This window comes from Nansenia antarctica, assembly GCF_963989245.1.
Source record: "Nansenia antarctica genome assembly, chromosome: 1".
NCBI classification, from domain to species: domain Eukaryota; kingdom Metazoa; phylum Chordata; class Actinopteri; order Argentiniformes; family Microstomatidae; genus Nansenia; species Nansenia antarctica.
The window spans coordinates 90,769,648-90,793,764 of NC_137674.1; the positions used below are offsets into that span (position 1 = coordinate 90,769,648).

At 48.9% G+C, this 24,117-nt stretch overlaps 1 protein-coding gene across 1 annotated transcript; it reads right to left on the reverse strand.

Annotated features, from left to right (window-relative positions):
* Positions 1-12,477: 12,477 nt before the first annotated feature.
* On the reverse strand, positions 12,478-24,113 carry LOC308153970 (mitoguardin 1-like; the record flags this gene model as incomplete). Its single annotated transcript, XM_080527151.1, has 10 exons — positions 12,478-12,696; positions 12,951-13,067; positions 13,155-13,208; positions 13,341-13,475; positions 14,026-14,124; positions 14,244-14,330; positions 14,550-14,622; positions 14,835-14,858; positions 23,490-23,587; positions 24,108-24,113. The coding sequence occupies 10 exons, from the start codon at positions 24,111-24,113 to the stop codon at positions 12,478-12,480; spliced, it is 912 nt and encodes a 303-aa protein (XP_080383277.1).
* Between the last annotated feature and the right edge of the window lie 4 nt (positions 24,114-24,117).

Genomic DNA, 24,117 nt, shown 5'->3' on the forward strand with positions numbered 1-24,117 from the left:
TCTAATTTAGCTATATCTATAATTACATTATGAGAACATCAGTATTTTTACGCCTTTGGTTGTATTGTCTGAACGAACATTGATTGGGAGACATACTGTACAGTTTATCATTTTCATAACTGTCTGCACATATACATATCTTATTTTGATTGTTATTGTAGCCTATATATAAACACAAATATCAGTCTTATGCACTGTGTCTCATTCAGCACTGAAGCCTGAATTTGAGCACAGTGTGTGCCCCCTTGCTACCTCTGCTGATATAAAAGAGAATTGCAGGCTTGGAGAAAAAGATAGCAGCCACAAATACACAGACACACACAGAAATACTGCTAAAACGCTTTATACTAACTCGATTTTGAAAATGTAAAAATGCTGGGTGGTAGAACGCACATATCTAGGAAAAGTCATGAAAGGAGGGTCCTGAAATGTGATCGAGTGCAATGGTAGAATTTTTTTTGTACTCACTGGTGCTGTTTAACACCTCACGGCTGATTAAGTGTTAAACCATTAAAGCCGAGCGGCGATGTTTTATATAGCAGGTGATCAAATACCAAGATCGTAAATGTTGTATGTGTTCAATATTTACGACCAAACATCCTTATGTGTGTGGGCAACTCCCGACTCCAGACTAGGGTTGCCAGGTGGGCTCTGTTTTTTTGGGTGGAATTAGCGGTTTTAGACTGTGGTTAGGGTGGAAAATGTCGATCCCATCTGACAACCCTGTTCGCGAGTCTGGGATGGAATGTAGCCAATCAAGAAGCGAGCTGACTTCTTCTTATCGGATGGAAATATCGGCGCACACCACACACAATACGATCAAGGCTGTTCAATCCAAGATTTTTTATCTTTTTAAAATTAAAACGTTTTTGTAACAAAAAAACGTCAATAAAACAATTTTTTTGCCCATGATTTGGCGGCCCGGCCCACAGGTTGGGAACCGCTGCCCTAGTGTAACTGTTAGCCTGTGCTGCGGTAGCAAAGTAGAATCTTTCACTACTGGCTTTTAATTAAAATTTGTTTTTCAGATTTTTATCCCTTTTTCACCCAATTTGGTAGCCAATTGAACCCAACCTAGCATCCAATTATCCCCTGCCTATTGCGAAGGATCCGCCGCACGACCCCGTGGCCGGCAGTCCCAGAAGAGGCCGCCAGGCAGACTAGCTGACTGGCTCCTCGAGCCCAGCACCTGTTATTCCGGCACCCCGGGGGCGCTGTTGCGCGACGGATCCTTGTCCGGAAATACTCCTATACCGCCCTCGGGAGCGGCCGCCCAATATGCCGCTCCCCGTGTGTGCCCCAGCCATATCCGGATCTGGCGAGCTGGGATACGATCCCATTCCCCGGTGGGCAGCTTGCACTAGTGGCCAGTGCTTAGACCGCTACACCACCGCGGGGCACCACTACTGGCTTTTGAGGACAACAAGATGATATTTCACCTGAGCATGAAAATAAGCCGAACCGTCCCGTACTGTGGATGTTTTGATGTTTAGACTGATCTTGAGGAAGAGAATGAAGAAGATGATGTTCATGGGATCTCTGGGGCTAAAGATGAAGAGGAGCTGGTTGGTGCAACCCAGCAGGCCGTAGATGAAACAGCAGGATGGTATGAATGCACGTTACACAACTGCTACTACTACCACCCCTAAGTAATTGTTAGATTTTAAATTCCAAATTGTTGGAGTATATAGCTAGAAGTATAGAGCTAAAAGAAGACAAAATACTTCCTCTTTCCAATACTTAATAATAATTTAAAAATGACACTGTATTCTATTGACGTGATGATGACCTGTTGTAATAGTCCAGATCTCTATGTTCTTGCAGTAACGGTGGATGTGAAACTGATGATCCTATTGAACAGCAGGGCACTGAACCAAGGTGTGCCAGTCCTTCTCTATCTGATGTTCTACTTCATGTCTGTCTTCAGCGTGAAGTCCATGTTACTGTTTGAAAAAATACAATTTTAAACATTTGATCGTACTTTATCATATTAAACGCCAAGGAAAGTGATTTGTACATTCTCTGTGTGGTTAACAATGTCGTTCAGTTGGTCATTGGTTTGAAAGGCTCCTATACTGTGTTGTACCTGTGTAAAGGCTCCTATACTGGGTTGTACCTCTCTAATGACAGTACTCCCAGTGACCCACCTGGAGCTCTTACACAGGAGGCTTTTGCTGAGCAGCCAACCATTGAGGACGAGCTAGCCTGTGCACGGTATGGTCATCCTGCCCTGTGCTGCTCTCTTTGGAGTCTTTTAATGCTGCGCTCACTAGAAATTGAAATACACATGTGCTGACAATTCATAACCGTGGCATTGGGCTATGGTGGGAGTTTCAGTGCGTTGAGAATCATACCAGTGACCCGAGCTGCCGCTGTGTCTCTGCAGGTTGTTGCAGTTGCTGAACCCGGACCCTCTGAACCCGGACCCTCTGCACCAAATTAATGCAGAGCATCTCTCTCTCTCTCTCTCTCTCTCTCTCTCTCTCTCTCTCTCTCTCTCTCTCTCTCTCTCTCTCTCTCTCTCTCTCCACACGCACACACACACACACACACACACACCCCTTACAAGACCAATTCAGCAGTGTCCCAAACTATGCAGCAGACACATAAAGAAAAGCCCCATAGCTACTCCATCAACACTCAAGTAGCAAGTCCCTCTCCCCAAACACACACACACACACACACACACACACACACACACAACAATGTGACCAAACATTAGTTACATATGGTAGTCTCTCTACCCCTCTATGTGGATGCAGCAGTCTCTCTACCCCTCTATGTGGATGCAGCAGTCTCTCTAACCCTCTATGTGGATGCAGCAGTCTCTCTAACCCTCTATGTGGATGCAGCAGTCTCACTAACACTCTGGATGCAGCAGTCTCACTAACACTCTGGATGCAGCAGTCTCACTAACACTCTGGATGCAGCAGTCTCACTAACACTCTGGATGCAGCAGTCTCACTACCCCTCTATGTGGATGCAGCAGTCTCACTACCCCTCTATGTGGAAGCAGCAGTCTCACTAACCCAGTCACGGCTTTTCACCGCCCAGGCACTCCGCTGGTGGAACGAGCTTTCACCTTTCACTCCCTGTCTTGCGCCGTACACTGAAGACCCGTCTCTTCAGGCTACACCTTAACTGTGCCTCCTGTGATCTCTCCATCCCCTCTACAATTTCTCTACTGTATATTAAAAATAAAATAAAATAAATAATAATAACTTCATTCTTCTTTGTTCTACAAATGCATACATAGGCGAGTGGCTGAATGTCAGAGAACAGAAGGGTGCGACGAGACTGACTGACAATCGCTAATTTAGTTGTTGAGTCGACAGGTGAGTTTCGACATCCTTTCATCAGCATTTACCGTTTGTACTTCGAAGGCGAGATGTTGTAATTAGCAGAATTATGTCATACGATTTTACATACAAGTATAGTTATGCAGCAATTATAGTTATATAATTATAGTCATGCAAGGGAAACGTCCAGGCTTTCTTTATTATTATTATTGTTTAAACAGACTACACCGATGGCCCATACGAAGCCGCTTGTGCCACAGACGTCTAGAATGAGCGTGCAAGGCTATTTTATCATTTATTTATCCAAAATGGTTAAGTTGGGTCGCATGAGGAGTGATAAGACCGCCCACGCTTTCAAGAAACCGTTGATGATAAATGGTCAACCAGTAAAAAAACATATATAATAATAATTATATATATATATATACAGTATATCAGGGAGACCACAGGGAGACCTGTTGAAACCCCACCACTGGGTCAAAGCCCTCCACTAGGCCATTCCCCCTGCCCTCACCCCCACCCCCGCCCTCACCCTCACCCCCACCCACAGGTGAAGGTGTGGTTACCTAGGAGATGAGCCTTGTCACATCTCAGTGTTATCCACTCATCCCCCCACACACTCATCTCCTCCTCCCTCGCTTTCTACCTCTGGAAGTGAGACGTCACTCACAACCTCACAACATGTCTGCACTCCCTCCCCCTCTCTGCTCTGGAGTAATTCCCCTGTCTCCTCTTCAACACAAACAACATGAGGTATTCATCACTACTACACTACTATCATCACTACTACACTACTACACTACTACACTACTATCATCACTACTACACTACTACACTACTACACTACTAGGAGATACTGGTGACCTTCTACCGCGGCGCAGTGGAGAGCATCCTCACCTACGGCATCTGCAACTGGTTCTCCAGCTGCACAACCGCGGAGAGAAATGCGCTACAGAGAGTCGTGAGAACAGCTCAGAAGATCACCGGCGCCCCCCTCCCCTCTCTGGAAGAGCTGTACAACACACGCTGTCTCAGGAAGGCCTCCAAGATCTCCAGGGACCCAACCCACCCTGGGTACGAACACTTTACCCGGCTGCCCTCGAAAAGGCGGTTCAGGACCATGGCCGCAAGGACAAACAGACTGAAGAACAGCTTCTACCACAGGGCCGTCCAGGCCCTGAACGCAGCAAAGACCTAGGTTCTGGGCCCTGGACAGTCTGGACGGATTGTATGGCAGCTGCTGGACTGAAAAAAAATCAGGTGTAGTGCTGAGGCACAAATATGTACATTTCAAGCCTGCAAACTGCGACACTTTAAATAAATGTGCAATAACACTATGTGCAATATGACAACCCTAGTCGTCTATCTGTACAGTATAGTATAGTGGATAGTGTACATAGCCTTTATTTATGTAAACCAGCTCCTTCCCTTCTTGTGTTTTTTTTTTTTTTTCCCTAACACCAGCGGAGCCACCCCTCCTAAATTTCGTTGTTTGGTACCTGTACTGTAGCAATGACAATAAAGACCATTCATTCATTCATTCATACTACACTACTACACTACTACACTACTACACTACTATCATCACTACTACACTACTACACTACTATCATCACTACTACACTACTACACTACTATCATCACTACTACACTACTACACTACTATCATCACTACTACACTACTATCATCACTACTACACTACTATCATCACTACTACACTACTACACTACTACACTACTATCATCACTACTACACTACTATCATCACTACTACACTACTACACTACTACACTACTATCATCACTACTACACTACTATCATCACTACTACACTACTATCATCACTACTACACTACTACACTACTATCATCACTACTCTTTCTTGTAAATGAACAGTTTGTTTTTAGTGAGGTAATAACACGTATGGTCATTCCAGCCCTGTATCTTCATGCTTTGTGGTCTAAAGCTCATGTTTATTAACTGTAGTCATTACCATGTAAATCATCTCAGTTTTAAAATGATATGCCTGTTGTTTTGCAATAAAACAAAATGAAAACTTCTGTTTTGGTAAGTCGAGGTGGCAGATAAATTGGGGAATGAAATTAAAAATCATGTATGTTTTTGTTTTACTATGGTATATTGAAAGCATAAAAATGCAGACCTCTTCTTTGACTGTCCAAATTTCCTGACTGAAAGTTCCGCTGTCCTGTCTTTGTCTCTCTCCAACTGTCTACACGGCTCCTGGTTATGCTATAGATATGTGCGTGCAATGACTTCAGTGGTCCAAACCAATTGAATATCCTTGTTTTAGACTTTGTTTTTATACTTCCCTCTTATTGATTATTGCCCTGACCTGTAGTGGTAGACAGATATTTCTTATGAGAAGACAGTTAGTACTGGCAAAACGTATGTGACAAATGCATTAACCGCAGTGTGGTGGCATCTCAGGGTACTTGCCTGGTTTGCTGACTTTGCAGAAGTAGTGTGCACTGTTTTTATAATGTGAGAAACTTCCTCCCTCACAGGCAAGTTTAGAAAAGCGGTAAGCAAGTCTTTTTTTAAACCAAAAATGTTCGTCAGTAAATGTGGCTGCAAAATGTTGCATACGTTTTTAGTGTATTTTTGCTGCTCTTTTTCAGGACAGGTAATGTGTTCTGCTGTATCGAATATTCATTGCATTCAAAAGTTTGTTTTCTCCCCCCATTACAAAGTGTTTGAAAGCAATCCCTAAAATGTATTACTTTGCTGGCCTTTATATAAAAAAAGAAAAACTTTTATACCATAAAAACGTGATTGGCAAAAGTCGTTTTTTTGCTCTGCCCATCATTTGTTAGCATTTATCCAGTATAAGAACATAGTGTAGCAACCCTGTTACTGTGTTGTGTGCCAATGCACCCCTGTGATTGGTGGAGGTGGGCGCATGCGTGTTGTGGTTGTTGTTGAGACCATGGAGAGAGGAAGAACTCCGGTGAATTGAGAAAGTTGGTATGCGAGTTAAACAATTAAACGATCAGTTACATGAGAGAAGCTATCTGTTGTTATTCCACCACTGTCCAAGTTGGGACGTTACAATTTGTAGGGCCGGGAGTGGCTAACCAGTCCTTCGTCCGTGAGTTGAGCCCTCCTATACTGTAAGTACAATACTGTAACTGAGAAACCAAGCAAGTTTCTGTTCCTCTGTCAATGTATTGCTTTGACCGATTGCAAAAAAACAAAACTGTAGTGTTTCTCTCAAATTGCAGCTTTTTCCTTTAAAACATTTGGGTAAGTATCCAAGTTCTGAAAAAGAGAAGCACTGTATTTCTCTGGAATAGTTTGTGATTTCTGAACTATAAACTTGCCGTTGACAATTTGGACTGTTACATTCTCCCCTTGTTTTGCCATGACCCCATAACTGCATTTAGATTGTTGAACCCTTCAGTACGTTAAACATTGCATTGTAGCTTGTTATTCTAGACTTTGTGTAGATAGGATCTTGATGCCAGTTGGACTGTTCTGCTTTGAACTCTGAACTGAGGGGTTGTGATATGCTAGAATTCTGTGTGAAACTCTAGTACATGCATTCTTGGTAGATGTTTTGTTACTGAAAGGCAGTTGTACTATACTGATGAGCTGAGTATCTTTGAACTGCGTATGTGCCATTTGCTTAGCTAGAATACAGTGATTTTATTGATTAATTGCTTTACACAAATGCCATTTATAGCCAGAAACAGTTGCCCGTAGTAAAATATGTTTTACTGCAGTAATACCGTGACTTAAGCACTGAAATGTGATCTTTTTGCACAGCATGTGAAGAGGTGTGTGCTGTTTATTGATGTCTATTATCATTAGCATGCGGATGTATCAGTAGTATGTTAAAGTGCTTCTGATTGGTTGAAAAGTGATGCAGAAATTGCCTTTCTTTAACCTCTGACATGCCATTCAAACGAGCACTGTTGTACCAAAGGCTGTTGAACTGAGTCAAATGAATCAAATGAGTCAAATGAATGAGTGAAGTGTTCACTGATGGCACACAGTGCAATTATCTTTGCAGTGTCATCCAAGACCTTGCACCTTAGGTTCTGCTGCAAAAACACAGGTACGCCAAACCTAAGGAAACCAGTGTTTGACCTGTGACCCAGATATGATCAACAATACACAATGCTCAGCTTACCTGATTTACAGCATCTATCTGTGTAGTTACCTGTTAATTGTAGCTGTGCTCAGAATTTCTCCAGTGATATCAACAGCTCGGCTTGTTTTAGATGTAATAATATGCTCATCGTAACTGACTTGAATGAATGGTCTTTATTGTCATTGCTACAGTACAGGTACCAAACAACGAAATGTAGGAGTTGGACTTGCATGGTTATGAGTTGTATGACTTAGGAGAAACGTTTGATTCTTTAGCCAATGCAATGTGTTTTTTTTAGCTTCCCATCTGACCTTTTAATAGTACAATTTGCAAAAGATTCTACTACATGTTGTTTAGTTTAATTTCTTCTGAGGTGATTTGTCATTCAAATGTGCTGCTTAGTATTTCCCACAAACAACTATTTATGCCTTCGGGTAAGTTGCAGTGTGACAATAAATGCATAGAGCTTTAGTCTTAATTTTAACCTGAGTTAAAAACGTACTGCATGCAGTGCAATCCTGTTGTCAGAAGTCAGCAACAATGTGCGTACTAATTGGTCTCAACAGAAGTGAAGTACATGCATATGATGCTCATGCTGTGACATTTGGTGTGAAACCTGTGAAAATGCCCCAATGCAGTGCTAATACCCTTTTCAAAAACTGCTGCCTTCACTTCTCACTCACAGTGTTGGAAGATGCTGCAAGCGTAGGTCATAGAATCAGGCCCTGTGGTAGTTTGTCCCATAAGGCGGAATCCTTTGTCTATCCCACTGCTGAACCTAGACCAACCGAGGGCTCCAGTGATAAGGTAACAAACAAAACAAAAAAAGCAATGCAATGAAATACAGTATATGTGATTGCAAAGTACATGCTGTTAGCTTAGGGGCATGTCTTTTGAGCTTAGGTTTCTCTTATTTCTAAAACCGTAACCTAGTCTGTTTGAACGTGCAATAGTTTTGCTTGTTGTCTGATGGCTTTTCCATATTTCATGATTCCCTGGAATGCCTTTGCCACTTACTGTTATGAATAGGGATTGTGCATAGTTGAACCAATGCTTTAGATAGTTGGATGAAGACCAGGAACTGTTGTATGTTGTGACTTTCGATGTCAGGCTCGTTCAACTCTTTTGGCAGTTAATTGGAGAGTATAGTGTTTTGTTCATAGAACCCAATTTGTCCCTGATAGTGAACTGTTGCATATTGTTTTAAGCTGCATATATTTCTCTATGCGTATGAGATGCTCTTTCCCTCTGGAGAGCCTTTTAAAGTTCAGTGTGTGTGTGTCCCAAAAAAGAAAGAGCTGTATACTGATTTGCATAGCATTTTGTTTGCTTGTGTTTTACCTGAATGAGTGGCGCTGTGATGTTGACGGGTCTGTTCTCTGCCCCCCCCAGCAAGCCAAAGACATGGTGATGGAACTGATCAGAGAACAGGGCTTTAGGGAGCAGAGGGGAGAGTATGGATCCAGAATGGGGGGAGGCGGAGGAGGTGGTGGTGGTGGTGGTGGTGGTGGTGGCGGTGGTGGTGGTGGTGGCGGCGGCGGTGGCGGCGGTGGAGGCGGCTGCAATGGCAATGGAGGAGAAAGCTTAGACGTAAGTCAACATTTGTTACATCATAGTTTGGGCTAGGAATCTTTCTGACGTTCAAAACCGTGGGCTCGATTAATCGATGTTTATATCCTGACCTTGCTCTTTAAACTCCTTCCTCAGGTCCCTGTCCCCAGGTTTGCAGTGGGAATTGTGATATGGAGAAATGATCAAGAAAATTCAAAGTGACACAGGTGTCAGGATCCAGTTTAAACCAGGTAGGTGTTCGTTATCCGTCGTTGCGTACACCGCAGGTAGTAATGATTGTTAACATATTCTGATGACCAAGTCTAGTTATATTGGTTTCTTCAGCTGCTTGTTAGAAGCACATGGACACATGCAGCTTATTAGGACTAAGATTTCTCACCGTGGTCATGTTTAACCCCTCCCCCCCATGTCTCTGAAGACGATGGCAGCACACCAGAGAGGATAGCCCAGATCATGGGTCCTCCTGACCAGTCCCAGCATGCAGCAGAGATCATCTCAGACCTGCTGAGGAGCGTCCAGGCGGGGGGACCACCTGGTCACGGAGGCGGCGGCGGCAGGGGCAGGGCCGCGGGCAGGGCAACTGGAACATGGGAGGCCCTCCTGGAGGCCTGCAAGAGTTCACCTTCACCGTCCCAACCATGAAGACCGGCCTCATCATTGGAAAAGGTGCAAGGCTTCAGATGACCTCTGACCCATGTTAAAGGCTTTACAACGCCATTTCTGCATCTTTCTCAGTTCTTTTCCAATCTTAGTGGTAAAAATACAGCCCATCTTATATTTCGCTCCTCACATCTTCCTCAGTGATGTAGAGCTGACAGTAAGTGTGTGTATACCTTTGGGATGATGGTGAATACTTATTGTCCTCCTCCAACCCCTACAGGTGGTGAGACCATTAAAGGTATAAGCCAACAGTCGGGGGCCAGGATCGAGCTCCAGAGGAACCCTCCACCCAACGCCGAACCCAACATCAAGATGTTCACCGTCCGGGGGTCCCACCAACAGATTGACTACGCCAGGCAGCTTGTTGAGGAGAAGATTGGGGTGAGGCACAGGGCTGTGTTGGTGTTAATGAGTGGGTGGTTGCTAGCCTTGTTACCCCAGATCTGCTTGACCGTAGGCCAATGACGATGACCGTAGAATTTTGCTAAACAACACAGACATGGGACAACAGGGCTAGGTGGTTTCCTAGTAAAGCTGTTTACCTAGCCTCATTGCTTTGTGCTCATGTGAATTTTTTAAATGTGTGTAGAATGATTAGACTTATCACAGCCTGGAGCTAAGTGTTTCAAGACAGAGTTCGTGGGGGTCTAGAAGACAAAAACAGAAGTGAGAAATTTGGAGCATGCCTTAGAGAGGTAAACAAAAAGGTTTCATGTGCAGTGTATATTATCGAATGTACTTTTTTGATTTGTTTGGAGATCAGTTTTTTGACTGTAATGCGTTGTCGCCATGTCCAAGAATAAAGTTGTTATACATTGATTGTCTCCTTTCTTTTTTGTACTCTTACAAATGCATCACAGTCAAAGAATCAGACTGAGGTTGAGGAAATGACAGATGGCAGAGGTCTCATCCTGATTATAGACTGGTTGTGTGTATGTAGTGCTGTCCTGTTAGTGGTCCAGTTGTTCTTTATTCAGGCAGATTGCATGCACAAGAAAACACACAATGTATCACCACTTTTTGACAGTCCCTTTTTTCGTTGTTGCTTATTGTGCGTAGACACCAGTGTACTGTAGAAATACTTTTCAGCTCTGTACACACATGGTGTAATGCAAGTATGTTTGCTAAAAGCACATGTCTGATGTCTGAATAAGACTACCATATATTGCTCATACAGTTCATAATATACAGTTACTGCTCATAGCATGTCACAGCCATACAATCAGAGTGTATGGTATTGGTCATGTTCACAGATCATGAAAGACAGCTACTGGGCAACACAAACCTGGAGGGAAACTAGGTTTTTACATTGACTGACTACAGATGTTGCTTGCACATTGTTGACAGTAAGGCTTTATATATTTATTAGTTCAATATGAAGAAAATGGTGCATCCACAACAGCCCAGCATGACTACAATGCCACTGTCGACTGACAGTATGTGGAGGTGTTACATAAGTGTTTGGTTCTTTCTAGGCCGAAGGTCAGATATCTGGAGAACTGCAATTCACTGTGACAGGAATATCATTAGGCTATTCAGTCTTACTCTGTTATAACAGTTGTATTGGAAACTTCATTCTGAGTCATTAGTGTTTGAATTGTTTCCATTTCTCAATGCATTGTAGACAGCTGCAGAATATGGTTCCATGGACCCTGCGGTTGGTACATTATTAAGTCGGCTGATACGAGAGTTCTCCAATACCATGTTAACTGATCCCCCGACCCCCCAACACGAGTTGCGCTTTGTGTTTGTTGTTTTAAGGTCAGTAGAGGGGATAACTTTGACAAGGCATGTTAGCAGCAAGGTGTATACAGTAGCCATAGACCAAAGGTGCTCCCGGTACTCCTTGACTTGTTGACTCAGGCGAGCTAGCGCTTGGCTAGAACACAGATGTGCAGCCTGAGGGAGGTCGAAAGACAGGAACTAGAATACACTGAACCAGAGCGATCGCTTATGGCAGATATTTTCAAACTCTGGTATTTCAGTCCAATTAAACCACAAACATCGCCTCGACCCATGATCTGACTACAGTATACTCCTTCTGTTGTACTTTCCCATCACTTGTAGAGGACACCTAGCAAGATAATCCACAATATGCAGTACAACAGTTGCAAACCATAACACTATTATGTAAAGGGAAAATGTATAACCTCAAAAAATATATATAGATGTCACATATACCTTTCCAGTACAATAAAATAAATACTAGGAGGATACAACAGTAGTGTTTTAACTGCTCTAAACGGCACTGAAACTAATCTTGTGTTGTGTGCATCGTCCTTTTCAAGTTCTATCTGTATTTACAATGCATACTTTTAGCCCCCTAAAAATATTTTGTCCAAACATCACTGCAAAGGTACATAACTTAATCTCATATGGTGGTGAAAAAAGAACATCCATATAAACGTGCACTGACACGGCACCGTGGTAATAAGGGAATAATGTGAAGATGAATGAAACATCTCCTCTGAGTAGCAGGAAGGTCTTCAGCAGAGCAGCTAGTCACCCTCAGAGCAGGACAGGGCTTCATAAGAGTCAACTAGTCTTTCCAAATGGAAGAACGGATTAGTCTGGACTGGAGTCCATGAAGAGGTCTAGGAGTATCGGGGGAGTCATGATGGGTGTCCATGGGAGGAGTCCTAGTATGTGGTGGGGCTTTCAGAGGGTGAGTGGGACTTCGAATGAAGTTTGGGAGTCACCAATATGCTCTGGATAGTAGTTATGATGACTGTCCTGGTGGGAGTCCCGAGAGGAGTCCCAAATAGAGGGTGAGTAGGACTGCCAATGAATGAAATGAGTGGGTTTGAGGCGGTCAGTCAGGTTCTAGTCTCTCCTACTGCACCCGGGCCTCCAGGAGGGCGTTGGGCACCAGGTGCACCTGCGTGGTGACACAGCCGTTGAGGTGGCGGAGGGAGTCGACGCCCAGGTAGGCTAGCAGGAGCTCAGAGCGCCGGTGGAGCAGGTGAAGCATGTCCTCAGCCAGGGTCTCCCCCGTGGAGTACCTCACCTTCTCCAGGTCAAAGATGTCCTTCAGGAAGAACAACACCTGGTCCTGGGGGGGCGGGTTGAGATTAGGAGACACAATCACACTTATTACATGAAAATAAGGAACATTCAGTGAAAGTCTTTGTGGCGGATAATAACACAGAGATCCTTATATAATTCTATTTTGAATCGGTTTTTGACCCACTGAAACAGATTTCAAGAGAGAGACATTAGAAATACCCATAAACAAAAAAACACACAAAACATCTTCTCCTCCCCCCTGCCCCCATCTAAAGTACATTAGTGAGAGTTGCTTATTACCTTGAAGAAGCAGCAGAAGTCATGCAGGGTGCTCTTAGGTCCCAGGAAGCCCCAGGCGAGGACAGGACTGATCTGCTCACACACCGCGTAGAAGTGGGCAATGAAACCGTCAGACACCTGTGGCCAACGGAGGACAGAGGTGAATAACAGGCCTATGTATGAAAGAGTTCTGTTAAGGGATAGATGACATTAACAGCACTGTACCTTCATGTGCTGCCTCTTCTGCTTCAGCACAGACCAACAACTTGACGCGACCGCCTGTGAATCCAAAACAGACCTGTCATCAAACATGGAGCCACTAACCAAATCAGATATGACATCGTCAGAGTTAAGTGAACACTTGTTGGGGGCTAGTGTAGGACAGACAGGAGGGTCTACTCATAAGCTCACCGTCTCCTTGAAGGAGCTGTTGAGCCAGCGGTTGTTCACCATGTTCTGGATGGAGACGGGAGGGTTCTCCAGGTCCTCAAAGGAGTCCATGAGGATAAAGTCCAATACAATGTCATAGAAGTTCAAATGCTTGACCTGGGTCGAGAGGAACATTCGAGATACGCATGTTAGGAAAACAGCAGTCGTGTCTTTGAGTGACGATGTACTGTAGGATGACATACTTTCAGCTCCATTGAATCTTTGCAAGTGTCATGGATGTATGGTTGTTCTTGAAAGGCAGCGTGTCAGTTAACAATTTGGTGCAGACAGTATAACTATGTTCTCCATTATGTTTGTATATGTAGATAGGTAGGTAGGTAGTGTGGTAACCTTTAAACGTAATAAAGCCACATGACGCTTGATGTCCTTTCGGTTTGTACTTTATATAGAACGGGAGCATGGAGTCATACATACATGTCTGTGCGTCTTACACTGCGCACCTATAATGCTATACCTGAATACCGGATACGGAAACACATCCTGCCTACATCTCTGTAGTCCTAGAAATAATATCCCTTAACCCATAACTCCCCCTGGTGGGAAAACATAGATATTGCATCTCAATATAAATCCTAGGTATAATGCTCACATTATAACAGGTAGGTAGGTAGGTAGGCAGGTAGGTAGGTAGGTGAGTGAGTCTCACCCCTCGCGTGGCCAGCTCCACCTCCGTGTTCTCCCAGTGCTCCGTATGCTCCATGAAGGAGATCATCTCTTCAAACACTTCCTCAAATCTCTTTGGGCTCTGTACAACCAATCCCAAATCTCAGTGTTATATCAACAGATCAAACTAGTCAACCAGTCAGTCAGTCAGTCAGTCAGAAACCATAATTCCTTCACAATCAACCAAACGTCTCGTCTCACCTTACGTGCTTTTACAATTATGGAAGACAAGATCTTCTTTCCTGTGTCGGCCAGAAACGTCCTTGTTGCCCTTTCACACAGAATGAGCTGTAGGGGGAACACATCAATCATGACTTCAGAAGACCATGGCATTAAAGCATTAAATAATCTATCTTATAATCAACCTTTATTTTGTATTTTTATCTATTTTATTTTAGCCTATTATCCAATTGTCACTTTATATTGTTGTTGTTGTTTTGTGGTCTGAGCTGCCGTAACGTGTGAATTTCCCCTCGGGGATCAATAAAGTACTGTATCGCCACATACCTGGCACGCCTGCCGTACACAATGCAACTTGGCTAGGAAGTCTGTATCCCCCAGACATTCAAGCATCTCAGTCCTGATAAAAAATAAATAAATAAAAATAACCAGGAAATTCAATGATTAAAATCTTAACAAAGACAAGCTGAAAGACAAGACCTCTGTTTTCAACACCATCGAATCTAGACAGTATGTCCCTCCTCAGGTATACAACAGCCTGCTTGTAGGGTTATCTGTGCTTGTAGGGTTATCTGTGAAGCCTGTTGAGGCACAGCAGGGAGTCCTTCTCACCGGAGCACCCTGCAGGAGATCTTTCTGTTGTGCCTCCTAATCTGACACGCCCCCGTGAGCCTCGTTCTGGCGCCCCCTCCCGGCCGGATTGAGTGGGCCGGATCTCTGGCTCTGTTTGCAGCAGGTGTGGGCTATTACCTTTCAGCCCAGCTGTCCCAATCACCACCTGGACAGCCGCCTACTTAACCCTGCTACAGACGGAGATCCAACGCTTGAACATAACTTTCTGTATGGAGCCCCTCTGACTACTCTCTTCTGGATTTCCCTCCCTGGCTCGACCGCTGGACTCCCCTCTGGACTACTCTCTCATGGATCACTCTCCCTGGCCCGAAAAGGATCTCGGACTTTGCTCACTAGGGTAGTATCGCAGCACATAATACAACACCCCTGACCTCATACACGCACACACACATAGTATAATTACACACCCCATAACTATCGCCTGCATCACACCTTATGTTTGTTTTTCCACTAGTTAGTGTAGGGCCTATTTCTTTGTATATATCATCCTTAATAAATCATTGTATATTCTCCTGGCCTCTGTCTCTGTTTCTCTGGGGTTCCACCACATTTGGCTTTTCCAGTTTCAAGGTGTGCATAACAGTATGTTCAAGCCATTATGAGCCAAGGTGGAACTCCAGAGAACAAGGGTGGTTCCCCGGGTATTGGGGTTCTCCCATTAGTCGTAGATTTACGCAGAGAGGTAAATAGCCATGCTACGCAACTTACCAGTCTGCAGGCCGAGCTCCAGAAGGCCTTCCCCACGGTCCAAGGCCAGATAGCCGTACTGGAGAATACCACCCGTGCCACCGTCGGGGCTGTAAATAGTCTCGAGACGAAGATGGACGCCCTGTCCGGGTCTCTCGCCTCCATCCAGCGTTCTCTGGACCTCATCGCCGCTGGCAGCAGACCACCCCCTGACACGAGTTCCATATCTGGGCAGATGACTAATCCCCCGGTCGATCCTGTGAACCCCGTTTCGCTCTATCCTCCTGTCGCTCACTGGGAACCCAGGTTAGTCAGCCCCGCTCCATTCCATGGTGACTTTGATTGTTGTCGGGGTTTCCTGACCCAGTGCGAATTAGTATTTACGCACCAGCCTTCCAAGTACTCCTCCGACGGGGCCAAGGTAGCGTTTATCATGTCTCTACTCGCTGACAAAGCGCTCAAATGGGCCATAGCCGCTGTCGGGAGCAGTTCAAGATACTCCACGGATTACCCCCTGTTTAAAGCGGAGTTCCGGTTCGTGTTCGACCACCCCCAGGACGGGCAGGATGTAACCGGCCGCTTGTTAGCCATCTCCCAGGGTTCCCGCTCTGTAGCCGAGTACATGGTCGAGTTCCGTACTCTAGCCACGGAGACAGGCTGGAATGACGGAGCCCTCCTCAACCTTTTCCACAAGGGGTTACATGATTCCATCAAGGACCTGTTGGTGCGCGACGATCCCGGCACCCTTAATGAGCTGATTACCCTGGCCCTTAGGATGGATGCACGCCTCCAGGTACGACGCACCGACCGCGTCCAGCGAGCTGTCACGCGCCCCACTACCTATCGCGCCGGAACGACCCCGCCCCCTTCTCTGCCCATGCTGCCTCCTCTCGTGGCTACTTCCGGGGCTGGGGAGCCCATGGAGATCGGCCGCTCTCGGCTCTCGCGAGAGGAGCGAGAACGGAGGCTTCTCAACAAGCAGTGCCTGTACTGCGGCAAGGAGGGGCACATCATCCGGGCGTGTCCTGTCCGGCCAAAAGACCCAGCTCACCAGTAGGGGGCATACTGGTGAGCAACACCTCTCTCTCTCAGCCCCAGGTCACCCCCAGTCGCCTATTCCCTGCCACTCTCACCTGGGGGAAGGACACCCTGTCTGTCAGCGCCCTCATCGACTCCGGGGCTGATGGTTGTCTAATCGATGAAAACTTAGTCCACCAGGCGGGCATCCCCCTAGTCCTTCTAGACCGCCCCATCATGCCTAGGGCCATTGATGGCCGTTCCCTAGGAACTATCACCCACACCACTGGGCTTATATCTCTTACGATCTCCGGGAATCATACCGAGGAGATCCGGTTCTTTGTCCTTCAGACCCCCACGTCTCCCCTGGTGCTGGGTAGACCCTGGCTCGAGAGACATGAACCTCACATCTCCTGGGCTTCGGGCCAGATCCTAGGCTGGAGAGGTACGTGTTACGCCTCCTGCCTTCGCTCCGCCCTGTCTCCCTCTAGCGACCCCAAGTCTAAGATCACTCCGCCTGACCTCACCGGGGTTCCTCCCATCTACCACGACCTAGCCCAGGTGTTCAGCAAGGACGAGGCACTCTCCCTTCCACCCCATCGCCCGTATGACTGTCCTATAGACCTCCTGCCTGGTGCCACCCTTCCTAAAGGTAGACTTTACAGCCTCTCACTCCCTGAAAAGGAGGCGATGCGTAACTACATTACGGAGTCCATCAACTCTGGTATCATCCAGCCCTCCTCCTCTCCCCTCGCGGCTGGATTCTTCTTCGTATCCAAGAAGGACGGTGGGCTCAGACCTTGCATTGATTTTCGGGCTCTGAATGACATTTCTGTAAAGAACCGTTATCCCCTTCCCCTCATTAGCTCCACCTTCGAACCCCTCACCCATGCCAAGGTATTCACCAAGCTGGACCTACGTAACGCCTACCATCTAGTCCGCATCAGGGAGGGGGACGAGTGGAAGACCGGGTTTAACACCCACCTCGGCCATTTTGAATACCGCGTCATGCCTTTTGGTCTATCTAATGCCCCTGCTATTTTCCAGGCCCTGGTCAACGATGTCCTTCGGGACATGTTAAACATTTTTGTTGTTGTGTACCTTGACGACATTCTTATTTTTTCTCAGTCCGTGGAGGAGCACCACCAGCACGTCCGGCTAGTCCTGCAGAGACTCCTGGAGAACCGCTTATTCGTGAAGGGGGAGAAGTGCGTTTTCCACACCAGCTCGGTCACCTACCTGGGTAATGTGGTGGAGGACGGACAGATGCGGGCGGACCCTGCCAAGGTCAAGGCCGTCGTGGAGTGGCCTCAGCCCACGGACCGGACCCAACTTAGACGCTTCCTGGGGTTCGCGGGATTTGTGAGGCGGTTCATTAAAGGGTTCAGCCAGGTCGCAGCGCCGCTCACTGCGCTTACCTCCACCTCACGGCCCTTCTGCTGGACCGCCGCTGCTGAGACCGCTTTCGGCACACTAAAACACCTGTTCTCCTCCGCGCCAGTGCTGATCCACCCCGACCCCGAGAGACAGTTCATCGTAGAGGTAGATGCTTCGGACACGGGGATCGGGGGGGTCCTCTCTCAACGGTCGGGGGAGGACCAGAAGATACACCCTTGCGCCTACTTCTCCCGGCGCTACGAACCCGCGGCCCAAAATTACGACGTGGGCAACAAGGAGCTGCTGGCGGTTCACGAGGCCCTGAGGGAGTGGAGACACTGGCTGGAGGGAGCCAAACTACCGTTCCTGGTGTGGTCTGACCATAGGAACCTCACTTACCTTGGGTCCGCCAAGAGGCTCAACTCTCGACAAGCCCGCTGGGCTCTTTTTTTTAGTCGTTTCGACTTCACCCTTACCTACCGTCCTGGCTCCAAGAACGTCAAAGCTGATGCTCTCTCCCGCCAGTTCCCCAAGGCGGATTCGGGTGTCGCTGAGGGGGGAGATACCATCCTGTCCCCGTCCCGGGTGGTGGGGTTCGTAACCTGGCCCGTCGAGGCTTTGGTGAGACAGGCTCAGCGGGCCGAACCAGACCCTAGGACCGGACCCCCTAACCGTTTGTTTGTGCCTACAGCTGTCCGAGCCAGGGTGTTGGAGTGGGGCCACTCCAGCTGCTTCGCTTGCCACCCCGGCGAGCGGCGGACGGCGGCATTCATCGGGAGGAGGTTCTGGTGGCCCAATCTCAGGGGGGACACCAGGGAGTTTGTGGCCGCCTGTACGGTGTGCGCCCGTAGTAAGGCCTCCCATCGGCCTCCTGCGGGTCTCCTGCAGCCTCTCCCGGTGCCCAGCCGACCGTGGTCGCACATCGCCGTGGACTTTGTTACTGGGCTCCCTGTCTCCCAGGGGTGCGACACCATTCTCACCATCGTGGACCGGTTCTCCAAGGCGGTCCACTTCGTTCCCCTCCCGAAACTGCCCACAGCGGCCGAGACGGCGGACCTCCTAACTCTCCACGTCGTACGCCTCCACGGGATCCCCTCGGATGTGGTTTCTGACCGGGGCCCCCAGTTCGTCTCCAAGGTCTGGCGGGCCTTCTGCAGAGGCATTGGGGCCACCACCAGTCTCACCTCCGGGTACCACCCTCAGTCCAATGGGCAGGCCGAGCGTGCCAACCAGGCTCTGGAAGCCGCTCTCCGATGTGTCTCCGCCCACAATCCCTCCTCCTGGGCGAAATACCTGCCGTGGGTGGAGTACTCCCTCAACACTATGGAGAGCGCCGCCACTGGTATGTCCCCATTCGAATGTTCCCTGGGTTACCAACCCCCTCTGTTTCCCCAACAGGAGCTGGAGGTGGCGGTCCCAACCACCAGGGCCCATCTCCGCCGGTGTCGCAACGTGTGGAGGACCGCCAGGGCGGCGTTGCTCCGCGCCACCGAGCGCGCCCGGCGGAGCGCGAACCGGCGGAGGGTGCCGGCCCCTGACTACCAGCCAGGTCAGAGGGTTTGGCTGTTGGCCCGGGACCTGCCCCTCCAGACCTCCCAAACCTCCACCCGGAAACTCAACCCCCGGTACGTTGGTCCCTATCCCGTGGACCGTATCGTCAACCCCACGGCGGTACGTTTGACCCTTCCTCCCTCCCTCAAAATACACCCGGTGTTCCATGTCTCCCAGCTTAAACCTGTGGCCGCCAGCCCTTTGTCTTCCCCCAGCCCGGCTCCGCCGCCGCCCCGTGTCCTGGATGATGGGGACCCGGTATGGACGGTAAACAAACTACTGGAGGTCCGCCGCCGGGGTCGCGGGTTTCAATACCTAGTGGACTGGGTTGGCTACGGGCCCGAGGACCGGACTTGGGTGCCTGCGTCCTATCTCGCCGACCCGTCCTTATTGGAGGATTTCTACCGAGCCAACCCCGGGGCCCTGGGTCCGTCGTCCGGTGCCTCCCCTGAGGAGGGGGGTACTGTTGTGCCTCCTAATCTGACACGCCCCCGTGAGCCTCGTTCTGGCGCCCCCTCCCGGCCGGATTGAGTGGGCCGGATCTCTGGCTCTGTTTGCAGCAGGTGTGGGCTATTACCTTTCAGCCCAGCTGTCCCAATCACCACCTGGACAGCCGCCTACTTAACCCTGCTACAGACGGAGATCCAACGCTTGAACATAACTTTCTGTATCGACCCCCTCTGACTACTCTCTTCTGGATTTCCCTCCCTGGCTCGACCCCTGGACTCCCCTCTGGACTACTCTCTCATGGATCACTCTCCCTGGCCCGAAAAGGATCTCGGACTTTGCTCACTAGGGTAGTATCGCAGCACATAATACAACACCCCTGACCTCATACACGCACACACACATAGTATAATTACACACCCCATAACTATCGCCTGCATCACACGTTATGTTTGTTTTTCCACTAGTTAGTGTAGGGCCTATTTCTTTGTATATATCATCCTTAATAAATCAAACTTTGAGCTAGCTGGGTCTACCCTGAGCAGGAAGCATGGCCTCGCCACGTTTGTCCAACAAAGGTTGAGCTGGACTCTCGCTGACCAATCCCCGGCTGACTCGGAGATTGAGTGGCTGTGCGTGGACGTTGCCGGTCTAAAAATCATCAACGTCTACAAACCTCCACCCTCGCGAATCACACCAGTGTGTCTACCAGTGTTCCCCCACCCCTGTATCTATGCTGGTGACTTCAATTGCCAGCATGAAGACTGGGGCTACCGCACCAACTCACCCGACGGAGAGAACCTGGCTGTCTGGGCAGCTAATAACAGCCTGGCCCTGTTGTACGACCCCAAGGGCGCAGCCAGCTTCCGCTCCGGTCGCTGGAACACTGGGACGAACCCTGACCTGGCATTCGCGAGTGCCAGCGCTGACAACCGGCTCCCCGATAGACGTGTGCTAGGAAAGTTCCCGAGGTCTCAACATCGACCCTCACTGATAACAACGGCCAAACTCGTGAACCTTGTTCCGAGTGAGCCAGTGAAACGGTGGAACTTCCGAAAGGCCGACTGGAAACGCTTCCGCCTCCTTACCAACAAATCCACAAGGCACCTCCCATCGCCTAACTCTACCAACGTGGATGAGGCGTACCGGGACTTCTGCGGCATGTTGGTGAAAGCGGCAAAAAAATCCATCCCACGCGGACGTCGCATTAGCTACAAACCGTGTTGGGATGAGGAGTGTGAGAAGCTCCACTGTGCCTTCCTCCAGGCCCCTGCAGGAGCTGAGTCGGACAGGCTCGCAACAGCCTTGCTGTCAAGACTCAGCCGTAAAAGACAGGAGCGCTGGGAGGAGGCCATTGACTCCATCGACTTCTCGCACTCCAGCCGTAAGGCATGGAGTATCATGAACAATCTCACTGGTAGGTCCAGACACTCCCCCCGTCACTGCCCCATCTCTGCAAATAAAATCGCATCACAATTTGTGAAAAGTGGGTCATACGAGGGCAAAGACCGCGAGTCGTCTCGACTTGTGGCAAAAGAAGTGTCAGACCTCTGGAGGGCCCCAACACCTAGCAGTGACTACATCTCCGGTGAATTCACCCCGGAGGAGTTCGCTGCTGCCCTCCAGCATCTAAAGCCAGGGAAAGCTCCGGGGCCTGATTCCATCTGCCCGGAGCTTATTCTCCATGCCGCACCCGCCTTGAAGTCCTGGCTGAGAGCGTTCCTCACTTCCTGTTTGCGCCAACTCAAGATCCCCAAAATCTGGCGAAGAGCCCTAGTTGTTGCGATCCCTAAACCGAATAAGCCTGAAGGGGACCCTAAGAGTTACCGTCCCATCTCTCTGTTATGCATCCCCTTCAAGATCCTCGAGCGTCTCATCTATGCCCGCATCGAACCAATTGTCGACCCGCTGCTCCCACGTGAGCAGGCCGGGTTCCGACGCGGGAGGTCGACCGTAGATCAAGTCACCCTTATGACTCAAGACATCGAGGATTGCTTTTCGGCAAAAAAGAAGGCCGGGGCCGTCTTTATAGACCTGACGGCTGCCTACGATACCGTATGGCATCGCGGCCTCTCCTGCAAGCTGCTCCGCCTGCTGCCGGACAGGCACATGGTCAGAATGATCATGGAGCTCATCCGTAACCGCAGCTTTACCCTCACCACCGGTCGCGGACAGCTAAGCAGGCTTCGACGCCTTAAGAACGGCGTCCCTCAGGGATCGGTCCTGGCCCCCCTCCTCTATAATATCTACACCTATGACCTGCCCAACACACTCTCGCGGAAGTACGCCTACGCAGACGACCTCGCAGTGGTGTAGTCTGCTGGAAATTGGCAGTCTGTGGAGGGGATTCTGAGCCAGGACATGCAGACACTAGTGGCATACTTCCGGAAATGGAGATTGAAGCTTAGCGAGGCAAAGACGGTGTCGGCTGCCTTCCACCTTAACAACAGGGAGGCTAAACGTGAGCTTAGAGTACACCTAGATGGAACTCCCCTGCCATGTTCCGCTGAGCCAATCTATCTCGGCGTGACATTGGACAGGACGCTCATGTTTCGCCGACACCTCGAGTCACTGCGCAAGAAGTTAACAGCTCGTGTGGCGTTGATGAGGCGACTGGTTGGCTCGGGCTGGGGCGCCGGCGCAAGGACCTTGCGCACGGCAGCCCTAGCCCTCGTTTATTCAACTAGTGAATACTGCGCCCCAGTATGGTGTCGCAGTGCCCACACCCGCCTCATCGACTCGCCTATAAACGAAGCCTTGCGCATTGTGACAGGATGCCTGCGTCCTACCCCCGTGGACAACCTTCCCATCCTAGCAGGCATCCAGCCCGCAGGCCTCCGCCGCATGGGAGCCACAGCACGTCTCGCCTGCCGGGCCGTGGAGCTTAATAACCATCTGCTCCATGATAGGCTCACTATAACAGCGGAGCCCTCCCGGCGTCTCAAGTCGAGACACCCATTTGTGCCTGCCGCACAGGATCTCAGGCAGCAATGCAGAGATCTCAACATCAGTGCGGCAGGATGGGCGGATTATATGTGGCGCGCGGAGTGGGAGGCTAACACCTCCAAACTCCGCGACCACATCCCAGTCGCCGGCGCTGAGCCCCTCGGGATGGACTTGCCAAGGCTATCCTGGGTGAGGCTCAATCGTCTCCGGACCGGCGTCGGGCGTTTCCGCTCATCAATGCACAGATGGGGCTTGGCCCCAAATGCGTCGTGCGAGTGTGGCGCAGAGGACCAAACCGCAGACCATATTATCCTGGATTGCCCGGTGTACCACCCACCCAACGGGATGCATGGTCTGTCGGTATTAGATGACGAGACGATGACGTGGCTTCTGGAGGGGTGTCCAGAAATATAGCCCGGGTGAGCCCCTCAACCAGGTCTCGGGGTGGTAAAAGGGTAGCCCCTCGGCCCCGAGCCTGGTGGAGTGGAGAGGAAAAACAACTACCCATACGCCGAAGAATAAATCATTGTATATTCTCCTGGCCTCTGTCTCTGTTTCTCTGGGGTTCCACCACATTTGGCTTTTCCAGTTTCAAGGTGTGCATAACACTTTCCGTCTTCGGCCATCTGCAGAGCGTCCTCGTAGAAGGGGTAATGGCACAGCGTCCCCAGGGCGTAGGCACTCCTCAGCTCCCTGTGCTCAGACAGCTGAGAGAGAGAGAGAGAGAGAGAGAGAGAGAGAGAGAGAGAGAGAGAGAGAGAGAGAGAGAGAGAGAGAGAGAGAGAGAGAGAGAGAGAGAGAGAGAGAGAGAATGAGAATAACCCAATGCAACAGTAATAAAGAGACGGGGGAGGTATCAACAATTGCAGTTGGCTATTATTACGGTTCCATATGTTTAGTACGCCCCGTCTAGACTTGAGATGTCATCTCATTCACTTGTGATTTATTTTTATTATACTAGAGGGGGCGTACTAAACATTTTGTAAACAGCTGAGGCATGGGTTTAATCCTGAACTTGACACACTAATGACACTCAACCAGTTGAGCGGAGGGTCCCCTTGGCCTGGCTACTGGCTCAACCGGAGGGCTGAGAATGGAGCTCACAAGCTTGACTTTTAACAGGCAAGTCAGGTTGCCTCAAACACACAGTCACACCATTTTTGCTTCAAGAAAAGTTTCTCCTGCTAGTCCTAGTGCAGGGAAAGGTTTCAACAGAAACAGCTGTACTCCCATGGGT